The sequence below is a fragment of the Pongo abelii genome, chromosome 20, assembly GCF_028885655.2.
Source record: "Pongo abelii isolate AG06213 chromosome 20, NHGRI_mPonAbe1-v2.0_pri, whole genome shotgun sequence".
In the NCBI taxonomy this organism is placed as follows: Eukaryota; Metazoa; Chordata; class Mammalia; order Primates; family Hominidae; genus Pongo; species Pongo abelii.
The window spans coordinates 61,754,788-61,777,469 of NC_072005.2; the positions used below are offsets into that span (position 1 = coordinate 61,754,788).

Consider the following 22,682-nt stretch of genomic DNA (forward strand, 5'->3'; position numbering starts at 1 on the left):
GTGTGTAAAACAGATTCCCAGAAAGAGTTTTGATTTGTGGAGCTAATGTCACATGACTACCCTACAGCAAAGGATGCTGGGAAGGGAAATGGCGGCTACCCTAGGGAAGATTTAGATGTCTAACCTGGGAAATTCCTCAAACCTAGAATTCAGGTTTGCCAGGTGGCCGAAAAAGGACAGATGTCCCACACACTCTTGCTCAGGAAAGGCAGGGAAGAGTAAATGACACAATGATAAAGAACAACACTTTTATTATTCTTCCAGTGGCTCTCGAAGTCCCTTAAACCCGTGCCCCTTCTCCCGTTCCCCATGCACCCTCCAAAGGAGGTGACAAAGGCGGCAGTGAAGGAGGAGAAGGAGGAAGAGAAACACCTTTATTGGAACAGTTGTGTGGACAAGAGAACGGGGATGAGAGTGAGAGCATGGGAGGTGGGGTCCAAGGAGCTGGTGCCTTTCTCAGCGCCCCTTCCAGGGACTGCACAGAGACAGGCTGGCACGCCCTGGGTCCAGGCACCTAGGCCCTGCGATCCCTTGGGAGAGGGCCTTGTAGGTGGGGAGGGAGGCAAGAGGCCTGGGGTTCCCACGGAGAAGGGGGCAAGAAGCCACCTGGTTTCACCGATCCATGCTGTCGTCCGTTGGGCTGGAGAAACAGGTCTGTAGCAGCTTTTCACAGAACTCCAGCTCCTCCTGGATTGGGCAGGGGCAGAGAGCAAGGGGCCTGAGTGCAGAGGCCGGACCCTGCCTCCAGCATTCTTGGCACCCAGAGGTGACTCCTCTTCTTTCCTGGCCACCACCCACCCACCCCTGCCACCAGAGGTTAGGCTTCTCTAATCACTGCTCAGATCCATGATTCACTGTCTTCACACTGGTGTCTGAACTACTTGAACTAGAACCCGGGGACCCCCAGACTCGTCTCACTCCATTGGTCTGCCTCATATCAGCACTCTTGGGCTCTTTCTAACTCCCAGATATGGACCACTGCTCAAAACTTTCTGTGGATACAAACCCCAGAAACCATGAAAGAAAGCACTGAGAGGTTAAACTACATAATATAAAAGATACTCCCATGGCAAAAAAAGAAAAAGAAAACGAGATTGGGGAAAAATATTTGTGATTCATAGCACAAATGGCCAATATACTTAACACTTAAAGAGCTTAAAAAAATCATTCGCAAAAACCATCACCCAATAAATAGATAAGTGGGCAAAGGACGAGAATGAACAGTTCACAAGAAAGAGAAAATGATGCCAAATTTCACTCATGGGAGAAATGTAAACTGGACTGGAGTACTACTTTTCAACAATCAGCTTGAAAAAAGGTCAAATGGCTCATCGAGGCCACTTTGTCCTGACCAAGATTTGGGGAGTTGGGCACCCTCATGACTGGAGTGTCAATGGTTGACCTTCTATGGAGAGCAGCTTGGTGATAGCTAATGAGATGGCCCTTAACCCTTTAACCTTCACCTTTAACATACCTGACCCCAGCCATTTCCCTTCTAGAAATTGTTCTGCAGACATATGTAATAACATATACAAAAGGTTATTCTTTCAGCAGTGTTTGTCATAGCGAGAGTGTAGAAACAACCTGCATATCCATGCTACAAAAAAGAGGCCATCTGCACTGTACAGCTGCAAAATGAAAGAGCTGCAGGCAAGACATGCAATGCCCGCAAAGCAAGGGGCAGAACAGTCATCACAGCATGGCAGGTTTATTTTGCATAACATAGAGAAAAAGGAGAATTCACATGCACCTTTGCTCGTGTGCACCTAATATTTTAGGAAGGACACCTGAGCAACTGGGTAGCCAGAGGGAGGGGCAGGAGAGAGACTTTTCACTGTTTACCCTCCTGTGGGTCTTGTATTTTCAACCATGTGACTACGGAACCCATTCACAAAGCGTTAGTAAAATCTGTTATAAATCTAATTTGAATGTTTCCACGGGTGTATACATAAGTCAAAACTTCTCATGTAGTACACTTTTTTTTTTTTTTTTTTTTTTTAGATGGAGTCTTACTCTGTCGCCCAGGCTGGAGTGCAGTGGCGCATCTTGGCTCACTGCAACCTCCGCCTCCCAGGTTCAAGCGATTCTCCTGCCTCAGCCTCCTGGCTAGCTGGGATTACAAGCACCTGCCACTATGCCCAGCTAATTTTTTGTATTTTTAGTAGAGATGGGGTTTTACCATGTTGGCCAGGCTGGTCTCGAACTCCTGACCTCATGATTCGCCTGCCTCGGCCTCCCAAAGTGCTGGGATTACAGGTGTGAGCCACCAGGCCTGGCCACGTAGTACACTTTCAATGTGTACAGACACTTGACAGTGTCTACATAGGAATGAATTCAATAGAATAGAATGTCCCAAGGAGATGGGTGCGTTTGCTAAGCTCGGCTTTGCTGAAGCACCAGCATTGATTCATTCACTTCAACAAATTAATACATTACTTAATCAGTTAACTATTTGAATTTTAATTAGTTGTGATTTAGCATTTGTTACTTATCTAGTTATCTAATGAGTTATTTATTTGCCCCTTATCTAATTAAATATCTGATGACTTGTTATTTATCACTTGTTATTTACCTAAAATAATTGGTTATTATTTGCCATTTGTTATTTCTTGTCAATTTAATGAAATAGTTAATCATTAAGACATTTGAGTGATACTATATTCAATTCACATTTACTTAATATAAACAACTGTATTGGGTAATTTAGATAATAATTCAATGACTGGGCAACACTTTAAGAATCTCCAAGCTCCTGTCTCCTTGCTGTCTCTCCTACTCTGACACAGCACGGGACAGATGCTAGGCATGAAATAAACGTCTGCTGAATGGAGGATGAGTGAAACGCACGAGAACACAAATGAAAGCCTGAACCAGCGGACCCAGGAGCCCCCAAGGGCAAGGACTGGCTGGCTCTGCCCCTACTAGGGTCCCCACTACCACACTAGGTCTAACCTGGGGAATTCCTTACCCCCCAGGCCCCTCCCCCTCACACCTGGTCCTCCTCACACCCTGTCCCTTCCCCAACTCACCTGGTCCTTTTGGAGCTGCTGTCCCCTCCCCTGGCACATGATCCTTCTCGAACCCCATCCCCTGCCCCTCACACCTGGTCCTCCTTGCACCCAGTCCCCTCCCCATGTACCTGGTCCTCCTGGAGCTCCTGTCCCCTGCCCCTCACACCTGGTCCTCCTTGCACCCCGTCCCCTCCCCATGTACCTGGTCCTCCTGGAGCCCCTGTCCCCTCCCCCTGGTACCTGATCCTCCTCAAATCCCATCCCCTCCCCACACACCTAGTCCTCCTGGAGCCCTTGTCCCCTCCCCCTTGCACCTGGTCCTCCTTGCACCCCGTCCCCTCCCCATGTACCTGGTACTCCTCATGCTGCTGCAGCAGCTGACAGCGGTGGCGGAGGAGCTCCTCCAGGCCCAGTTCCGGCTCCCGACACTCGCGCACACCCTGCGGGAAGTCTGTCACCAGGCTGTGAGGGGCACGACAGCAGCCCTTAGGACCTCCCTCTAGTGGTCTCACTGACCCAACCCTATCGCCCGCCCCGTCCCCTGGCTCACTCAGGAGCCTGGCAAGTTGCTGCCCCACAATGGGCCTCCGTTTCCCCATCTGCGGAACAGACCTCATGCTGCCCCTGGCCCAGGGTGGGTGCTGAGGGGCTCAGCACAGGGCCTGATGTGTGTCAACTCTGGTGTGCTGTTCAGAGCTCCAGCATCATCTGATTAGACACTAATCCACTGGTGGGGGCGTGTACAAAAGCCTCTCTCCCTCCCCCAAGGCCTCTGTGCCAGCCCTGCTGGTGAGGAAACTGAGGCTCCCTGACTCCTACTCCTTTCTGGCCCCACACCCTTCCTCTCCACGGGAAGGTCCCAACTCCTGAGTCCCTACGGGCCGATTCCTGAGCCACCCCACCCCAGGCCCCGTCCTCTCAAGGAGCCAAAGTACCTGCACAGGGCTCCAAGCACGTGCTCATGGAAGGGGCTGTGCTCTGTCCGCACCAGGGCCACCAGCTGCTGGACCATCCCCATGGAGCACAGGGTCCCTGGGGGAAGGGCTGCAGGGGTCAGAGGGGCAGCCCCACCCATCTCCTATGCCCTCCCCGGGATGCCTGTTCCTCCCCTTCTCCCACACCTGCACCCACCCCAGGGCGTCTGCTCCCCACTCCTGCCCTCACTCAAGGGCTGCCACACCTTTGTGTTCAGGGTGGCCCACCAGCAGGTTCTGCAGCAGGAATGCTGATTTGACCTTGAGCTTCTGCACCGGCTGCTGCATGGCCCGCATCAACACAGAGAAGCCGTCCAGGCGGAGGAACTGCAGCAGCCCAGCCTCCTGCTCTCGGACCAGACCTGGGAGAGGGGGACAGGGTCCTGAGCTTGCAGTCACCACTACCACCACTGTCATCACAACCACCATCACCAACATCATCATCACCACCATCACCACTATCTTCACCACCATCACAATCATCATCATCACCATTCTCACCATCACCACCATCCTCACCACCATCATCACCATCACCACCATCACCACCACCATCACCATTATCACCACCATCCTCACCACCACCACCATCACCACCACCATCACCATTATCACCACCATCACCACCACCATCATCATCATCACAACCACCATCACCACTCTTCACCACCATCACCATCACCATTCTCACCATCATCATCACCACCATCACCACTCTTCACCACCATCACCATCATCATCACCATTCTCACCATCACCACCATCCTCACCACCACCACCATCACTATCATCATCACCATCCTCACCATCACCACCATCATCACCATCACCAACATCACCACCACCATCACCACCATCACTATCATCACCACCACCATCACTATCATCATCACTGTCCTCACCATCACCACCACCATCACCACCACCACCACCACCAACACCATCATCATGACCATCACCAACATCACTATCACCATCACCACCACCACCACATCACCATCACCACCATCATCACCATGACCATCACCAACATCACCATGACCATCACCAACATCACCATCACTATCACCATCACTATCACCATCACCACCACCACCATCACTATCACCACCATCACCATCACTATCACCATCACCACCACCACCATCACTATCACCACCATCACCACCATCACCATCATCACCATCACTATCATCATCACTGTCCTCACCATCACCACCACCACCATCACCATCACCACCACCATCATCACCATCACCACCATCACCACCATCATCATCACCACCATCATCACCATGACCATCACCAACATCACCATGACCATCACCAACATCACCATCACTATCACCATCACTATCACCATCACCACCACCACCATCACTATCACCACCATCACCATCACTATCACCACCATCACCATCACTATCACCATCACCACCACCACCATCACCATCACTATCACCATCACCACCATCACCATCACTATCACCATGACCACCACCACCATCACTATCACCACCATCACCACCACTACCATCACCATCATCACCATCACTATCATCATCACTGTCCTCACCATCACCACCACCATCACCATCACCACCACCATCATCACCATCACCACCACCACCATCACCACCATCATCACCACCACCATCATCACCATGACCATCACCACCATCACCATCACTATCATCATCACTGTCCTCACCATCACCACCACCACCATCACCATCACCACCATCACCACCATCACCATCACTATCATCATCACTGTCCTCACCATCACCACCACCACCATCACCATCACCACCATCACCACCATCACCATCATTTATCATCATCACTGTCCTCACCATCACCACCACCACCATCACCATCACCACCATCACCACCATCACCATCATTTATCATCATCACTGTCCTCACCATCACCATCACCACCATCACCATCACCACCATCACCATCACCAACATCACCATCACTATCACCATCACTATCACCATCACTATCACCATCACCACCACCACCGCTACCATCATCACCACTACATCACCATCACCACCACCATCATCACTACCGTTAACAATATAATTATCAATCATCATCACCATCATCACCACCAACCACCATCATCATTACTTGCCATGGGCCTGCATATGCAAGCATTATCTTTTTTTGAAGTATGTTTTTGAGATATAATTCACAATCCACAGAGTTCAGCCATTTAAAGATATTCACAGGGTTGTATAACCATCACCACTAACTCTAGGAAATTTTCATCACCCCCCAAAGGAAACCTATGAGCGGTCATTCCCAATTTCCCTTCCCTCTGGCCCCTGCAACCACAGATATACTTTCTTCCTTTATGGATTTACCTGTCCCAGACATTTAACATAAATGTGTCCATAAAACACGTGGCCTTTTGTGTCTGACTGCTTTCACTCAGCATGATGTTTTCCAGGTTCATTCATGTTGTAAGTGGTATCAGCACTTCATTCTTTTTCATGGCTGAATAACATTCCATTGTATGGATATACCACATTTTATCCATTCCTCCATTGATGGAACTATCATCTCTTTTAATTTTTTTATTTTATTTCTTATTTATTTCATTTTGAGATGGACTCTCGTTCTGTTGCCCAGGCTGGAGTGTGCAGTGGAGCAATCTCGGCTTACTGTAACCTCCACTCCCAGGTTCAAACTAATCTTCAGCCTCAGCCTCCCAAGTAGCTGGGATTATAGTAACCTGCCACCACACCTGGCTAATTTTTGTATTTATGGTAGAGACAGGGTTTCACCATGTTGGCCAGGTTGGTCTCAAGCTCCTGACCTAAAGTGATCCACCTGCGTGGGCCTCCCAAAGTGCTGGGATTACAGACATGAGCCATTGCGCCCGGCTGTGTCATCTCTCTCTTTTTTTTTTTTTTTTTTTTTGAGACAGAGTCTTGCTGTATCATCCAGGCTAGAGTGCAGTGGCACCATTTCGGCTCACTGCAACGTCCGCTTCCCGGGTTCAAGCCATTCTCCTGCCTCAGACTCCCGAGCAGCTGGGATTACAGGCATGCACCACTATACCTGGCTAATTTTTGTATTTTGAGTAGAGACAGGGTTTTGCCATGTTGCCCAGGCTGGTCTTGAACTCCAGACCTCATAATCCACCTCCCTCAGCCTGCCAAGGTGCTGGGATTACAGGCGTGAGCCACCGTGCCCAGTCCGCAACATCTTTTAATCCTCACAATTATCCTGGAAGTGTGTGCTTTCAGAATTCTATTTTACAGATGAGGGCACTGAGGCCCAGAGAGCCAGGCTCCACAGCACGCATGACCTTTATCCAGAGGGCAATGAGAACTCTGGAAGGACTCCCGGCAGGATGAGAACTGACCTTTGGGGTGCACCTCCAGTAAGGTGCCCGCTCCTGGGTAGGCTCTAGGCCTGTGCTGGCCAAGAAGGACAAAAGCCGCTAGCAGCTTGCAGCCACTAAACACCTGATATGTGGCCAGTGCAACTAAGGAAAAGAGTTGTTCATTTCATTTAAGTTCAATTCATTTAAACTTAAGGTGAAAAACTGAAGCAGTGTAAAATATTTCCATTAAACACAACGTTGGCTGGGCACGGTGGCTCACGCCTGTAATCCCAGCACTTCAGGAGGCCAAGGTGGGCAGATCACTTGAGGTCAGCAGTTCGAGACCAGCCTGGACAACATGGTGTAACCCCATCTCTACTAAAAATACAAAATTAGCTGGGTGTGGTGGCGTGCGTCTGTAATCCAGCTACTAGGGAGGCTGAGGCAGGAGAATCATTTGAACCTGGGAGGCGGAGGTTGCAGTGAGCCAAGATAGCACCATTACACTCCAGCCTGAGCAAAAAGAGCGAAACTCCATCTCACACACACACTAAAAGAAAACCAAAAAGAAAAACACACGCAACGTTGTTGCTCTGGTACACTCCACACCACCACTGAAAACTCAGCATCTGAGTTGCAATGTGCTTTATTTGTAAAATGCACACACTAGGTTTTGAAGACTTAGCATGACAAAAAATATAGTGTCTCATTAATATTCCATATTAATTACACATTGAAATTATAATAGTTTGGACATACTGGGTTAAATATTTATTTATTTATTTATTTATTTATTTATTTATTTTATTTTTGAGACAGAGTCTCGCTCTGTCGCCCAGGCTGGAGGGCAGTGGTAGTTGGCTCACTGCGACATACGTCTCTCGGGTTCAAGCAATTTTTATGCCTCAACCTACCGAGTAGCTGGGATTACAGGCATGCCCCACCATGCCTGGCTAATTTTTTGGTATTTTTAGTAGAGACGGGGTGTCACCATGTTGGCCAGGCTGGTCTTCAGCTCCTGGCCTCAAGTGATCCACCTGTCTCCGCCTCCCAAAATGCTGAGATTATAGGCGTGAGTCACCGCGCCCGGCCAAATGTTATTTAATTAAAGAAAGAAAAAAGAACAGGCATGCATGGACTGGAAAACACGAAGACTCCTCTCATTCAATCTGTAAGCAAGGCCTGTCAGCTCTGCCTTCAAAATGTACCCAGGAGAGATCTGTCCCCTTTACGCCAGGGTTTCTCCACCTGGGCACGGTTGGTATCTGGGGCCAGATCATTCTGGGTTGGGAGGCCCGTCCTGTGCATTGCAGGACGTTGAGCGGCATCCCTGGCCTCTACCCAGTAGATGCCAATAGTCCCTCTCTCCCAGCTGCGACAACTAAAAATTCTCCAGGCATTTGTCTAAACGTCCTGTGGAGGACACGATTGTCCCTGTTCGAGAACCACTGCTCCCTACCACAACCTTGACCTCTTGCCTAGGTTATCACCATCACCCCCAGCTCACCTTCCACCCACCCTCGCCCACCGCCCACCCTCGCCACATAACCCCCCAGCTCACTGCCCACCCTCCGCCCACCGCCCACCCTCGCCGCATAACCCCCCAGCTCAGTGCCCACCCCCCGCCCACCGCCCATCCTCGCCGCATTACCCCCCAGCCCCCCGCCCACCTTCCACCCTCCACCCACCCTCGCCGCATTACCCCCCAGCTCACTGCCCACCCTCCACCCTCCACCCACCCTCGCCGCATTACCCCCCAGCTCACTGCCCACCCTCCACCCTCCACCCACCCTCGCCGCATTACCCCCCAGCTCACTGCCCACCCTCCACCCTCCACCCACCCTCGCCGCATTACCCCCCAGCCCCCCGCCCACCACCCACCCACCACCCACCCTCGCTGCATAACCCCCCAGCCCACCGCCCACCCTCGCCGCATAACCCCCCAGCCCACCGCCCACCCTCGCCGCATAACCCCCCAGCCCCCCGCCCACCTTCCACCCACCCTCGCCGCATAACCCCCCAGCCCCCCGCCCACCTTCCACCCACCACCCACCCTCGCCACATTACCCCCCAGCTCACTGCCCACCCTCCGCCCACCGCCCACCACCCACCCTCGCCGCATAACCCCCCAGCCCACCGCCCACCTTCCACCCACCCTCGCCGCATAACCCCCCAGCCCACCGCCCACCTTCCACCCACCCTCGCCGCATAACCCCCCAGCCCACCGCCCACCTTCCACCCACCCTCGCCGCATAACCCCCCAGCCCACCGCCCACCTTCCACCCACCCTCGCCGCATAACCCCCCAGCCCACCGCCCACCTTCCACCCACCCTCGCCGCATAACCCCCCAGCCCACCGCCCACCTTCCACCCACCCTTGCCGCATAACCCCCCAGCCCACCGCCCACCTTCCACCCACCCTCGCCGCATTCACCCTCTTCTCTGTGCAGCAGTTGGGGGCAGGGATCACAGTATGGCTGCCGTCATTTCTGGAAAGAAAGCCAAAGTCATCACTGCAGCCCACACATCTCCCTTAAAAAAGTTACGCTTATTCAGCGCTAAAAAGAAATGAGCTATCAAGCCAAGAAAAGACATGGAGGAGCCTTAAAAGCAGATTACTAAGCCAAAGAAGCCAGTCTGAAAAGCCTGCAGATTGCCTGGTTCCAAGCATATGACATTCTGGAAAAGGCAAAACTATGGAGACAGTAAAAAGCTCAGGGTGGGATGACTAGTGGGAGCACAGAGGATTTGTAGGGCAGCGAGATTCCTCTGTAGAATACTACAGTATGGATCCGTGTCATGATACAGTTGTCCAAACCCATAGTATGTACAGCATCAAGAGCAAGCCCCAGTGTCAACTATGGACTCCAGGTGACAATGATGTGTCCATATGGTCTCATCGATCGTCATAAATGTGCCACTCTGGTAGACTGTAACAAGGAACCACTTTGGAGTGGCTCCACTCCATCCCCTCCTGTCCTGGGAAGGGCAGTGGCACCACCGCCTCGGGCAGCAGGAGCTGAGGGGACGTACCCTGCAAATGGCTCCCAGCACGGAACTCCAGTAGTGGTACCGGACAGCCACACAATGGCATACCCTGTGGCCACCAAAAAAAAGGACAGATGCCACTGAATTGTATACTTTAACATTTTCATGTGAATTTTACCCCGAAGCAAAAAAAAAAATGGCATCCAAGCTCCCAGAGCTCTTGCCCTGCATTGTGCACAACTTTAGTTGGGGAAGCCGACCACCATGTGGTAAGGCCGCTCAAGCAGCCCAAGCTTCTTGCCAACTGCCAGCAAAACTCTGCTAGCCGCGGGGCGAGCCACGGTGGAAGCCCATCTCTAGCACCCCTCCCTCAGAGGGGGAATGTGAGGGATTAACGAGTTGCAGCTCACAGGGCTTAGTGCAATCAGACCTTCAGGGAATGAGGCCCGGCTGACAGCTGACCACAACCTCATGAAAACGCAAAGCCAGAAGCGGCCCTCCTCAGTAGGGGACACTCCTGCATTCCTAACCCACAGGAAGGGGAAAGATAAGCTACTGTTGCTTAAGAAAAAAGGACAGAGGCAGGTCAAGGTGCGCAACAGTCAGGATGGTCTGTGCCAGCCGTGCACATCTGAGGAAAAGAGATTAATCTGTGTGTCTATGTGTACACATACCACACACGGCACACTCCACATATGCACACACCACACACCCCATATACACATACCACATACACATCCCACACACCCCATGCACATCCACACACCACACATACGCACCACACATACACACCTCATATGCACCCCACATACCCCACACATATACATATATCCCCCCAGCACACACATCCCACACACATACACATGCAACACACACACCACACACAACACCCTCCCCATACCACACACACCTCCACATATATACCACACACCACACAACCCATGTACACGCTACACACACACGACACACCAAACACCCCACATACACACTATACACACCCTACACATGCACCACACACCCACTACACACGCACATCACACACTCACCACACCACACACACCCACATTTGTTCTTACAGATTTATTAAAATCTCTGGAAGCAGAAACTGGTATAACAGTGGTTTTCTCTGGAATGGGGACCAGGTTTGGGGACAGGGACCGTTTGCTATGTACTCTTTTGTACCTGGTGAACGATGTAACTGTCTCACAGATTTTCAAAAATATGTAATGACTTTTTTTTTTTTTTTTGACAGGGTCTCACTCTGTCACCCAGCCTGGAGTGCAGTGGCACGATCTCAGCTGACTGCAGCCTCCGCCTCCCAGGCTCAGATGATCCTCCCTCCTCAGCCTCCCAGGTAGGTGGGACCAGGTGTGAACCACCAAGATGACCTAAAGACTTCTTTTTTAATGTAAGCTATTAGAAGAAAACTCTGCCAGCCCCTCTCTACCCTGCTCTGGCCCTCAGGGACACCATATCCTTCTCTCTGCCCTTTGTGGCCGAGCTGCCCCATGTCTGTCTGTCTCTGTCGCCCTAGTTTTGGCTGTGACTTTCCAAGTGCTCCTTTCCTCGCCTCATCAGAATGCTTCCTTCTTCCGGAATCTCCTCCTACCCAAACCCTCCCTGTTCTCCTCCCAGCCTCTGCATGGCTGGGGCCACCATCTGCCGGGAACACAACACTGATTCCAGGGCTCAGGATACATGGGGGTGAGGGAGAGAAAGGGGGTGTTGGAACCCCTCACAGCCCCCATTTCAATGACCAGATAGGCTGCTGGAGTTAAAAAATAGCCAACCTCAGGGCAGGCACAGTGGCTCATGCCTATAATCCCAGCACTTAGGGAGGCTGAGGTGCTCACCTGAGGTCGGGAGTTTGAGACTAGACTGGCCAACAGGGTGAAACCCCGTCTCTAAAAAAAATTAGCTGGGCATGGTGGCATGTGCCTGTAAACCCAGCTACTTGGGAGGCTGAGGCAGGGGAATCCCTTGAACCAGGGAAGTGGAGGTTGCAGTGAGCCGAGATTGCGCCACTGTACTCCAGCCTGTGCCACAGAACGAGACTCCGTCTCAAAAAACAAAAAAAGAAAAAAAAAAGCCAACCTCGAACAGATTAAATGTAGAGTTACAATATGACCCAGCAACTCCACTGCTAGGTATACACCCAAGAGAACGGAAAACAAATGTCCATACAAACACCTGTACAGCCATGTCCACGGGAGCACGAGAGCCCATAGATAGAAGGAAACCAGGGACTGTCAGCAGACAGGTGGAGAGGCAGGGCACAGTGGACCCACGCAACAGGACACATTCAGCCGCAAGAAGGAACACAGCACTGCCACCCGCCACCACACAGGGACCTTGCACCGTATGAAAGGAGCCAGGCACAAAAGGCCTCATGGTGTGGGATTCCGTTTGTACAAATGTCCCGGAGAGGGAAATCCTTAGAGGCAGTAAGTAGATTCATGTTGCAGGGGCTGAGGGAGAGGACGGATGCCGAGTGATTGCTTAACGGGTACAGAATTTCTGCTTGGGAGAGAGGATGAAAATGTTCTGAAATTTTGGCCGGGTGCAGTGGCTCACGCCTGTAATCCCAGCACTTTGGGAGGCTGAGGCGGGTGGATCACCTAAGGTCAGGAGATTGAGATCAGCCCGGCCAACAGGGTGAAACCCCGTTTCTACTAAAAATACAAAAATTAGCCAGGCGCGGTGGCAGGTGCCTGTAATCCCAGCTACTTGAGAGGCTGAGGCAGAATTGCTTGAACCTGGGAGGAGGAGGTTGTAGTGAGCTGAGATCGCGCCATTGCGCTCCAGCCTGGGTGACAAGAGTGAGACTTTGTCTCAAAAAAGAAAAAAAGAAAATGTTCTGAAATTAGATAGTGACTGCCGATAGCCATACCACCCCAAATGCGCCTGATCTCATCTAAAATTAGAGAGTGATGATGGCTGCACAACACTGAATACACTAGGAAGTACTACGTTGTTTTTTTGGTTTTTGTGGTTGTTTTCAGACAGGTCTTGCTCTATATCAAGTAGGCTGGCGATGCAATCATGGCTCACTGCAGCCTCAACTTCCCAGGCTCAGGCAATCCCACCACCTCAGTCTCCTGAGTAGATGGAGGTACAGTCACGCACCACCACGTCCAGCTAATTTTTTAATTTTTGTAGAGACAGGGGTTTCCCTATGTTGCCCAGGCTGTCTCAAACTCCTGGGCTCGAGCAATTCTCCCGCCTCGGCCTCCCAAAGTGTTAGGATTCCAGATGTGAGCCACCACACCTGGCCAAAAGTACTAAGTTATACACTTTAAAAGGATGAATTATATGGCCTATGAATTACATCTCAATGAAGCTGTTAGGGAAAATAAAAGGAAACAGTCCAGTTGGGGCGCTAGTATAGTACATGCAGGCAGGCATCCAGCACACACGAAGAGCTCCACCAGGCTGGGACCCTGGCTCTGTGTGTACTCTCTGGACCCCCTGGCCTGATCCCTCCCGTGTGGAGGAGACACAGTGGGCCCAGCTTCAGCAGGTGTGCATAAGGATTCAGCGAGTCAACACCTGGCATGGAGAAACTGCCCCACAGATGTTGGTTTTTGTCCCATCCCTGTGCCCAACCTGGCGCCTGTGTCCCGGCCAGCTCTGCCCTATGGAGCTGCAGAAACCTGGCCGTGTCCCTCTGCCCACACCTCAGTTTCTTCCCCTGTCAAATGAGGATGCAAACGGTCCCTACTTTACAGGCCATTAGGATAAAAAGAATTTGTGGCTGGACATGGTGGATCACACCTGTAATCTCAACACTTTCGGAGGCCAAGGCAGGAGGATCCCTTGAGGCTAGGAGTTCAAAACTAGCCTGTGTAGCAAAGCAAGTCCTGTCTCTATATAGGTTAAATTAAAAAAAAAAAAGAAGAAGAATTCATGTACAGCAGGGGTTCTGACCAAGGGGCTTTCTACATCTAGGGGTATTTGTGCTGTGGCAGGTGGGGTGACAGTGTCTCTCCATGGCATGGAGGCCACCCACTAGATGCTGCTCAATGTCCTGCAGTACACAGGATGGCCCCCGAGAAAGTGAACCAGCGCCAATGTGAACAGTGCCCAGCTGAAAAACTGCTGTGTGCAAAGCGCTCACACTGAGGGCCAGGTGGTCCCCCCGTGAAGTGGTCACATCTGCTGCCTGGCTAGCAGGGGGTTTGGCCGAGTGCACCACTCACTCTGCCCGCAGCACTCAGCTGTGCAGGGATCCAACAAGCATGGGAATAAACGAGGGAAGGAGATGCCTCTCCCTCTGCCCCAGCAGATCCTGGGGGCCCACCTGGCACCCCCCGCCCCAAGCACCCCGTCCCCAGCCCCACCCGGACACTCACAGGAGATGGCGAAGAGGGCCTTGACGCGCACTGTGTCACAGGCGTCGCGGTCCAGCAGCCGCAGCAGCTTACGCAGGGCACCCAGGCCCAGCACCTGCTCCTGGATGGCTGCCACGTTCTGGCTGCATGTGCCGATGAGCTGTGCCGCCCGCCACCGCAGCCCCGCAGCCCCCGCCTCCAGGTACCGGCCCACCAGCAGGTGCATGCCCGACAGCTGGCAGAAGTCTGTGCCACAGAGGGGAGCAGAGAGAGGCCAGATGTTAGGGACTGAACCGTGCCCCCCAAATGCACGGGTTGATGTTCTGACCCCCAGTACCTTGGAATGTGACTGTTTTTGGAGATGGGATCTTTAAAGAGATAATTAAGGTAAAATGAGGTCCTTAGGGTGGGCCCTAATACAATCTGACTGGCGTCCTGATAAGAAGAGATGAGGACACAGACACCCACAGAGGGACAACATGGAGGGAGGACACAAAAAATGCCTTCTGCAAGCCAAAGAGAGGGGGGCTCAGGAGAAACCAGCCTTGCCCACAGCCTGATCTCAGACTTCTAGCCTCCACAGCCGTGAGAAAATACATTTCTGTTTTTAAAGCCAGTAGTCTGTGGTGCTTGGCTAAGGTGGCCCTAAGCTGACCACTACAGCTGCTGAGGTCGGGAGAGCCAGGCCGGCTCCCACAGGGACCCAGCTCTCTCCAAACACCCAACCAGAGGTCCCTCCAAGGCTAGTACAACACGATTCCATCGGCATTTGGGGCATTAGGGCCCCAGGCTCCAGACTACTAAATGCCAGGACTGATCCTGGTCTTTGTGACAATCTGAATGTCCCCAGGGTCAGCAAACCACAGCCTACCTCCTGTTTCTGTAAATAAAGTGGTATTGGAGAGCGTGGCAGTTCCTAAAAAAGTGAAACACAGATGCCCCATGACCCAGCAATTCCGCACCAAGGCACAGACCCAAAACAACCAAAAGCAGGGACTCAGATACTTATATGCTCAAGTTCATGGCAGCATCATTCATAAATTACCCAAATGTCCTTAAAGGATAAAGGGATAAATAAAAACTGCTCTAGCCATACAACGGAGTATTACTCAGCCCTAAAAAGGAATGAAGCGGCCAGGCATGGTGGCTCAGGCCTATAACCTCAGCACTTTGGGAGGCCAAGGTGGGCAGATCACTTGAGGCCAGGAGTTCGAGACCAGCCCGGGTAACATAGCAAAACAGGGTTTTGCTATGTTATATACTAAAAATACAAAAATGCCAGGCCTGGCCAGGCGCTGTGGTTCACGACTGTAATCCCAACACTTTGGGAAGCCAAGGCGGGTGGATCACGAGATCAGGAATTCAAGACCAGCCTGGCCAACATGTTGAAACCTCATCTCTACTAAAAATACAAAAACTAGCTGGGCATGGTGGTGGGCGCCTATAAGCCCAGCTACTCAGAAGGGTGAGGCAGGAGAATCGTTTGAACCCGGGAGGCAGAGGTTGCAGTGAGCTGAGATCGCACCATTGCACTCCATCCTGGGCAACAGGGTGAGACTCTGTCTCAGAGAAAAAAAAAAAAAAATTAGCCAGGCCTGCTGACATGCACCTGTAATCCCAGCTGTTTGGGAGGCTAAGGTATGAGAATCACTTAAACCCAGCAGGTGGAAGTTGCAGTGAGCTGAGATTGCACCACTGCACTCCAGCCTGGGAGACTGACTCAAAAAAAAAAAAAAAAAAAAAGGAATAAAGCTCTGACACACGCCACAACATGGGCACGCCGCCTTTAGCACAATCAGCCAGACACAAAAGGTCACATGTTATAGTCGTCTATATGAAATGTCCAGAACAGGCAAATTCATAGAGCCAAAACGCTGATTAGTGGTTGCCAGGGGACCGGGGGAGGGCCTGCCTAATGGGTGCTGGGTCTCCTTTGCGGGCAATGGAAAAGTTCTGGAAATAGAGGTGGTGTTGCACAACATTGTGAATTGACTGTAAGTGGTATAGACAGTCATGTGGGAGTATGTTCCCCTCAGCCCACCTTCATCAGCACTGTGCATCTTCATTAAGACAGAGAAGATACACATATATATTTATATTTATATACAGAGAGAGCGCACGAGGCCAGGGAGGAAGTGGTATCTTTGGCTTTCATTCTCATTTGATTACTAATAAGGTGTAAAATTGCTGCTGCTGTGATGATTGGACACTCAGCACAGTGCTTAGCACACAGCAGCTGCTCAACAGATATTTCCTGAACAAGCAAAAAAATGAATGAAAGAGCAAAGTCGTTAAAAGCCATCCTGCGGATTGGAGCAGGAGTTCTCTGCCCAGATAAGACTGGGAAACACTGGGGAAAAGTAAGCTAGGGGGTGGCGGCTGCACTGCGGGTCTTCTCAGGGTGCTGAATACGCTCACAGAGGAGGGCTTCCCAAACTCCATCCAGTCCCTGTCCAAAATGAAGACACCTGACTCCCAGGCCTGACATGTTACGTTTACTCTGTGCCTGGTGTTGAGCGGGCCTGGGGGTTTCTCTCGGCCCAGCCTGTGTACAAGAGGAAGTAATCGGGACCTGCCCAAACCAGACTGCCATGTAGCAGCACAGCCTGAACTATGAACCAAGGAAGTGACACCCCAAATCCACACCCTCAATGGCTACACCACCCAACCCCTCCAAATGGAAGTGAGCTCTCCTCAAACCTTCTGTGAGCTCTGCTGCTTGGAGTAAAACAGCATTTACCTCCATCTGCAAGGCCCACCCCAACGCTGTTTCCTGCGCCTGGCCCCTCACTCACTCTTCTCTGCCTCAAGGGCCTGGCTGCTGTTCCTGAACACACCAGGCACACACTGGCCTCAGGGCCTTTGCACTGGCTGTTCCTGCTGTCTGGAATGCTTTTCCCAGAGATCATCCCACAACTCTCACCTCACTTCAGGTCTCTGATCAAACGTCGCCCCGGGGAGGCCTTCTCTGCCACCCCACCCATGCCACTTTCTCTCTTGTACTCTGGGGAGTGGCAGTGGACACCCAGAGGACTAGGAGAGAAACAGCCATCTCAGAGCTGATCAGGGAACTGGGGGACTCCACCCGCCATGAGGGTGAGGCAGAGCCTTCCTCCTTATGGCAATGGAGGCGAAGAGGCTGATGGTGAGAGGGCAGCAGGGAGGCTGACAGTGTGATCCCCAAGAGTAGGGGCAAGAGCTAAGAGGCAGCAGGACATGTACAGAGGGGCAGAACGTCCTGGCGGGGGAAGCGGGGTACCTGCGGCATTGTCCATGTTCTCACACAGGTCGGCCAGCAGCTCCAGGGCCCCCTCTCGCTCTTGCTGGTCGGCCGCCTGCTCGGCCTCCCCAGCAGTGGGGGGCATGGGCTGTGACAGCACTCGGAGGCAGCTCTTCATCTGCTCCACCTCCTCCCGCTGGCCTCGGAAGGCAGCCGACATGGCCTCCTGCAGCCACTGACGCCTCTGGAGACCAAGGCGAGGAGGAAAGAAGGAGATCCATCAGTCATTAATTAAAAAGGAACAGCCATTAATAAAGATAGCCAACAACTGAGGGCTGATGTTCCTTCAGTCAACAAATATCGGCTGGGAGCTGTGGCTCATCCCTGTAATCCCAGCACTTTGGGAGGCCGAGGTGGGTGGACTGCCTGAGCTCAGGAGTTTGAGACCAGCCTGGGCAACATGGTGAAACCCCATCTCTACTAAACTACAAAAAATTAGCTGGGCGTGATGGTGGGAGCCTGTAGTCCCAGCTACCGGGAGGCTGAGGCACAAGAATCACTTGAACCTGGGAGGCAGAGGTTGCGGTGAGCTGAGATCGCAACACTGTACTCCAACCTGGGCAACAGAGCCAGACTCGGTCTTAAAAAAAAAAATCAACTGAACATCTATTTTATTCACAGACACTTTTCTAGGTACTAAAGGCAGCCCTGGGCCACACAGAAACCCCTGCCCTGGGGGTGGAGCTCACATTCAGATTGAAGAGCAGTCAATAAAGAAAATAAGCAAAACGTGTGGCATTCGACATGGTGAGATTATAAGCATCCTGGGGTAAGTAAGATTAAACAGGTCGGGACCGGGTGCTATGGCTCACACCTGTAATCCCAGCACTTTGGGAGGCTAAGGCAGGAGGATCACTTGAGCCCAGGAATTTAAGAGCAGCCTGGGTAACATAGTGAGACCCCATCTCAACAAAAAAGTGTTTTAAATTAGCTGGGCATGGTGGTGCATGCCTGTGGTCCCAGTTACTCAGAAAGCTGAGTGGAGAGGATGGCTGGAGCCCAGGAGTTTAAGGCTGCAGTGAGTGAGACCTTGTCTCTAAAAAAAAAAAAAAAAAAAAAAAGAAAGAAAAGAAGAAGAAATGGGTTGGTCATTGAGGGTCCCAGGGAGGCGACTTGTGAGAAAAGCAGTAGGTGAGGGACTGAGCCAGGCCACATCTAGAAGAAGAATGTTCCAGACAGAGGGAACCGCCAGGAGGCCAATGTGGTGGAGGCAGAGTGAGCAAGGAGGAAGGGAGAGGGGAGGGGAGCAGGTGACTTCAGGTCTTGCAAACTTCTGTAAAAACCTGGGATTTCCCTCTGAATAGGTGTGGGAGCTGCCAGAGGGCTCTAAGCAGAGGAGTGGGGACACCTGCATTGCTGTTGATTGAGAACAGACTGAGAGGCAAGGGCAGGTGCAGGAATATGAATCAGGAGGCTACGGCTGGGAGCAGGCAGGAGAGAAGGTGGTGTGGAGCGGGGAGGAGAGAGGGAGTGGGGAGAAATGGTCAGACCCTGGACTTATTTTGAAAAGAGAGCCCATTTGATTTAGTGAGATACGAGGTGTGACAGAAAGAGAGAGGTCAAGGATGACTCCGAGGTCTCTGTTCTGAGCAACCAGGAGAAGATGGGGAAATGGTGTGAAAAGCAGGTTTGGAGTGGGAAGAGCAGGGATTGAAGCTCATTTTCAAATGTGTCAAATTTGAGGGATCTATTACACATCCAAGGTAAAAGACTGAGGAAGCTGCCTGAAGCCCAGGCGGAGGTCCAGCCTAGACCAGGATTTCTCAGCTTTAGCTCTACTGACACTTTGAGCTGGATAGTTCTCGGTGGTGTGGCCGTCCTGTGCACCACAGGACGCTGAGCAGCATCCCTGGCCTTCACGCACTGGATGCCAGCATCCCCCTTCCTCCAGCTGTGACAACCAAGAATGTTTCCACACCAACTGTCCCCTGGGAAATAAAAATCACCCCCAGTGGAGAACTACTGGCCTAAAGATATAAATTTGAGACTTGTCAGAATAAAGCCTTACAAAAATATGAGGCCGGGCACGGTGGCTCACACCTGTAATCCCAGCACTTTGGGAAGTCGAGGCGAGCCGATCACCTGAGGTCAGGAGTTCGAGACCAGACTGGCCAACATGGTGAAACCCCATCTCTACTAAAAATACAAAAATTAGCCGGGCCTGGTGGCATGCGCCTGTAATCCCAGCTACTCAGGAGGCTGTGGCAAAGGGAATCGCTTGAACCTGAGAGACAGAGGTTGCAGTGAGCCGAGATCACGCCACTGCACTCCAGCCTGGGCAACACAGTGAGATTCTATCTCAAAGAAAAAGGAGATGAGAGCTAATAAGTGACTGCTGGAATTTTTGGGGGTGAGGGAGGGGAGCAGAGGTCTCCTTAGTCACAGTTCTAAGTAAATTTGAGTGAGCTATTTAATGTTTCTGTGCCTGTTTCATGCCTCACTGTCGTAAATGTTCAATGACATCATACATGTAAGTGGGTTAGCATAATGCTCTGTATATGGTAACTGCCGATTAAACATTATATATAATAGCTATTGCTATTAATCTGCAAAACAACTCTATGAGGTATATATCATTGTTATCCCCACTTCGCAGATGAGAAAGTTGAGTCACAGAAAGGTTGAGACTTACCCAAGGTCACACAGTCAGCAATTGGCAAAGCCTGAAATCAAACCCAAGCAGTCTAGGCTGGGCATGCCGGCTCACATCTGTAATCTCAGCACTTTGGAAGGCCGAGGCAGGTGGATCACTTGAGGCCAGGAGTTCGAGACCAGCCTGGCCAATATAGTGAAACCCCTTCTCTACTAAAAATACGAAAATTAGCCAGGCATGGTGGCCCACGCCTCTAATCCCAGCTACTGGGGAGGCTGAGGCACGAGAATTGCTTGAACCGGGAAGTCAGAGGTTGCAGTGAGCCAAGACTGCGCCTCTGCACCCAGCCGAGACTGTGTCCCCCACCCCCAACCCCGCCCCCCCCCCAAAAAAAAAAAAACAAAACCAAGCAGTCTGACTACAGAGCCTGTGCTCTTCATGAAAACACATTGCTGCCTTCAGAAGCACTGTCTGTATGCTGGGCACTGTGTGCAGCCCTACTTAAAGCAGAACCTCAGAACTACCCTATATGGTAGTTATTATTATTATCATCAATTTGTAAATGAAGAACTTGAGGCTCAGAAAGATTAAGTAATATACCCAAGGTCACACAGCTGGAAATGCTGAATCCAGGTTAGTCTGGCTCTGGAGAGGGTATGTCCCCTCAGACTCTTGAGATCTGACCTTCAGTCAACGATGACCCCATCTAGCACAAATTATAGCCTACAATGCCTCCACACCTGAACTTCTGCCTCCCAGCCAAGAAGACCCTAGTCTTCTTGTGGCTCCCCAAGTCACACTTCCCAAGGCAACTCTATCTGTCCCCAGGCCCTTCACCCCAGCTTCTTGGGTCCCCATCCTTTACCTCCTCACTCATCGGTTCTGGAGGAGGGTCTGGCTCTTCAGAGCCCGCGGTGATAGCCATCTGCAGCAAGCCTTGGAGGTTGCGTGGGGGCCGGGAACTGCCCGAGCCCCCAGCCGAGGAGCCGCCGCCGCCGCCGCCGCCGCCCCCTGAAGAGCAACCCTGGGAGGCCGGGGGCAGCGCCAGGGGCAGGCGGCTGCCCCTTGAGCTTTCGTCTGACATGGGCCGTTTGTGAAGAAGGGAAGAATGTGTTAGGGGGAGAAAGTGGTCACCGCTGAAGCAGCTCTGGCGTCCTGATGGGTCGATTCTTGAGGGTCTGCTGAGAAGGCGGCGTTTTAGGGGAGCTCGGCGACTCCCCATGACCCCAAACCACTCTGCCCCCAGCCCACTTAACCACAGCCCCTTGTCGTTCCTTCATACCCACAGGACCCTTCCCCAAAGTCATAAGCCCCTCCTTTCTCCCTAGCAACAGGCCCCACCCACTCTCCCTGGCAACAACCCCCCTTCCCCATCTCCACTGCGTGCGTCCCGTCTCTTAGCAACCTCACTGCCCCGCCTCCGTAGCAACAAGCCCGCCCTTTGGTCTCCTTAGCAACAAGTCTTCTCCCTCCTCTCCGAAGAGGGGCGCCGGAATAGGGCGGATCTCACCTCCCCGGGTCCTCAAGCCGCCGTTGCTCCTACAGACAAAGTCGTCCGCACCTGACTCCGCTGGGCGCCGCCATCTTAACCGGAAATACGCACGGTTTCACCCGGAAGTGCCAGGCGTACCCACCCAACTTCGTGCCGTGGATGCGGCTGAAGCTGCTTGCCCGACTCTTATCCCCTTCTCACCTGGCGGGATACTGCACTCGGCCCCGCCTCTCCCATCCAGGCCCCGCCTCCAAGCTAGGACGCGCCTTCGTGCGGGCCCCGCCCCTTCAGCTCAAGTAGCTGGTCAAAGCCCCGCCCCTGGCCCAGTTTTCGCACCTCAGCGAGTCCCGCCCCCGATACTTTTGCAAGCTCCACCCCACTTCTAACGTATGCCCCGCCCCCAGGTCTGACCCCGCCCCTTATGACCCCGCCCACCCTACGATTCCCGCCCCTGCTCTAGGCCTTTCAGCCTCTCCCAGTTGGGCCCCGGCCCCTTTACAGGCCCCTCCCACTCATTGCTGTCAGTCATCCTTAGAAGGTTTGGGGCCTCGTCCCCCTAATCTGACTTTCGCCTCCACCGGGGCCACCAACCCCATCTACAGGAGCCCTGGGGTCGCAACCGTAATGGCTGGCCTGTGAGCCTTAGGCCCCCCGCAACCCCTCTCT

General features: G+C 52.3%; 1 protein-coding gene across 6 annotated transcripts; it reads right to left on the bottom strand.

The window, feature by feature from the left end:
• Positions 1-360: 360 nt before the first annotated feature.
• Positions 361-22,400, bottom strand: HSPBP1 (HSPA (Hsp70) binding protein 1). Of its 6 annotated transcripts, none has more exons than XM_024236723.3 (9): positions 22,218-22,400; positions 22,035-22,108; positions 21,390-21,702; positions 17,911-18,115; positions 14,673-14,897; positions 4,192-4,347; positions 3,947-4,043; positions 3,362-3,473; positions 361-687 (listed from the first exon to the last, which is right to left on the bottom strand). In XM_024236723.3, exons 3-9 carry the CDS (start codon positions 21,606-21,608, stop codon positions 613-615), a joined length of 1,089 nt encoding a protein of 362 aa, XP_024092491.1. In that variant the 5' UTR covers positions 21,609-21,702; positions 22,035-22,108; positions 22,218-22,400; the 3' UTR covers positions 361-612. The 6 variants fall into 6 exon arrangements, with proteins under 6 accessions (XP_024092491.1, XP_054395047.1, XP_024092490.1 ...); XM_054539072.2 differs by having other exon boundaries at positions 21,390-21,705; positions 22,218-22,338; XM_024236722.3 differs by lacking the exon at positions 22,218-22,400 and having other exon boundaries at positions 22,035-22,207.
• Positions 22,401-22,682: the final 282 nt, after the last annotated feature.

Excerpts from the sequence above, each read along its gene's own strand:
- HSPBP1 (XM_024236720.3), bottom strand. The coding sequence starts at position 21,746 with ATGGGGAGTCGCCGAGCTCCCCTAAAACGCCGCCTTCTCAGCAGACCC. Across the intron at positions 4,348-14,672 it reads GGCCCTCTTCGCCATCTCCT|GTCTGGTCCGAGAGCAGGAG; the intron begins GTGAGTGTCCGG and ends CCCCTCTCCCAG. Across the intron at positions 688-3,361 it reads AGCAGCATGAGGAGTACCAG|GAGGAGCTGGAGTTCTGTGA; the intron begins GTACATGGGGAG and ends TGCCCAATCCAG.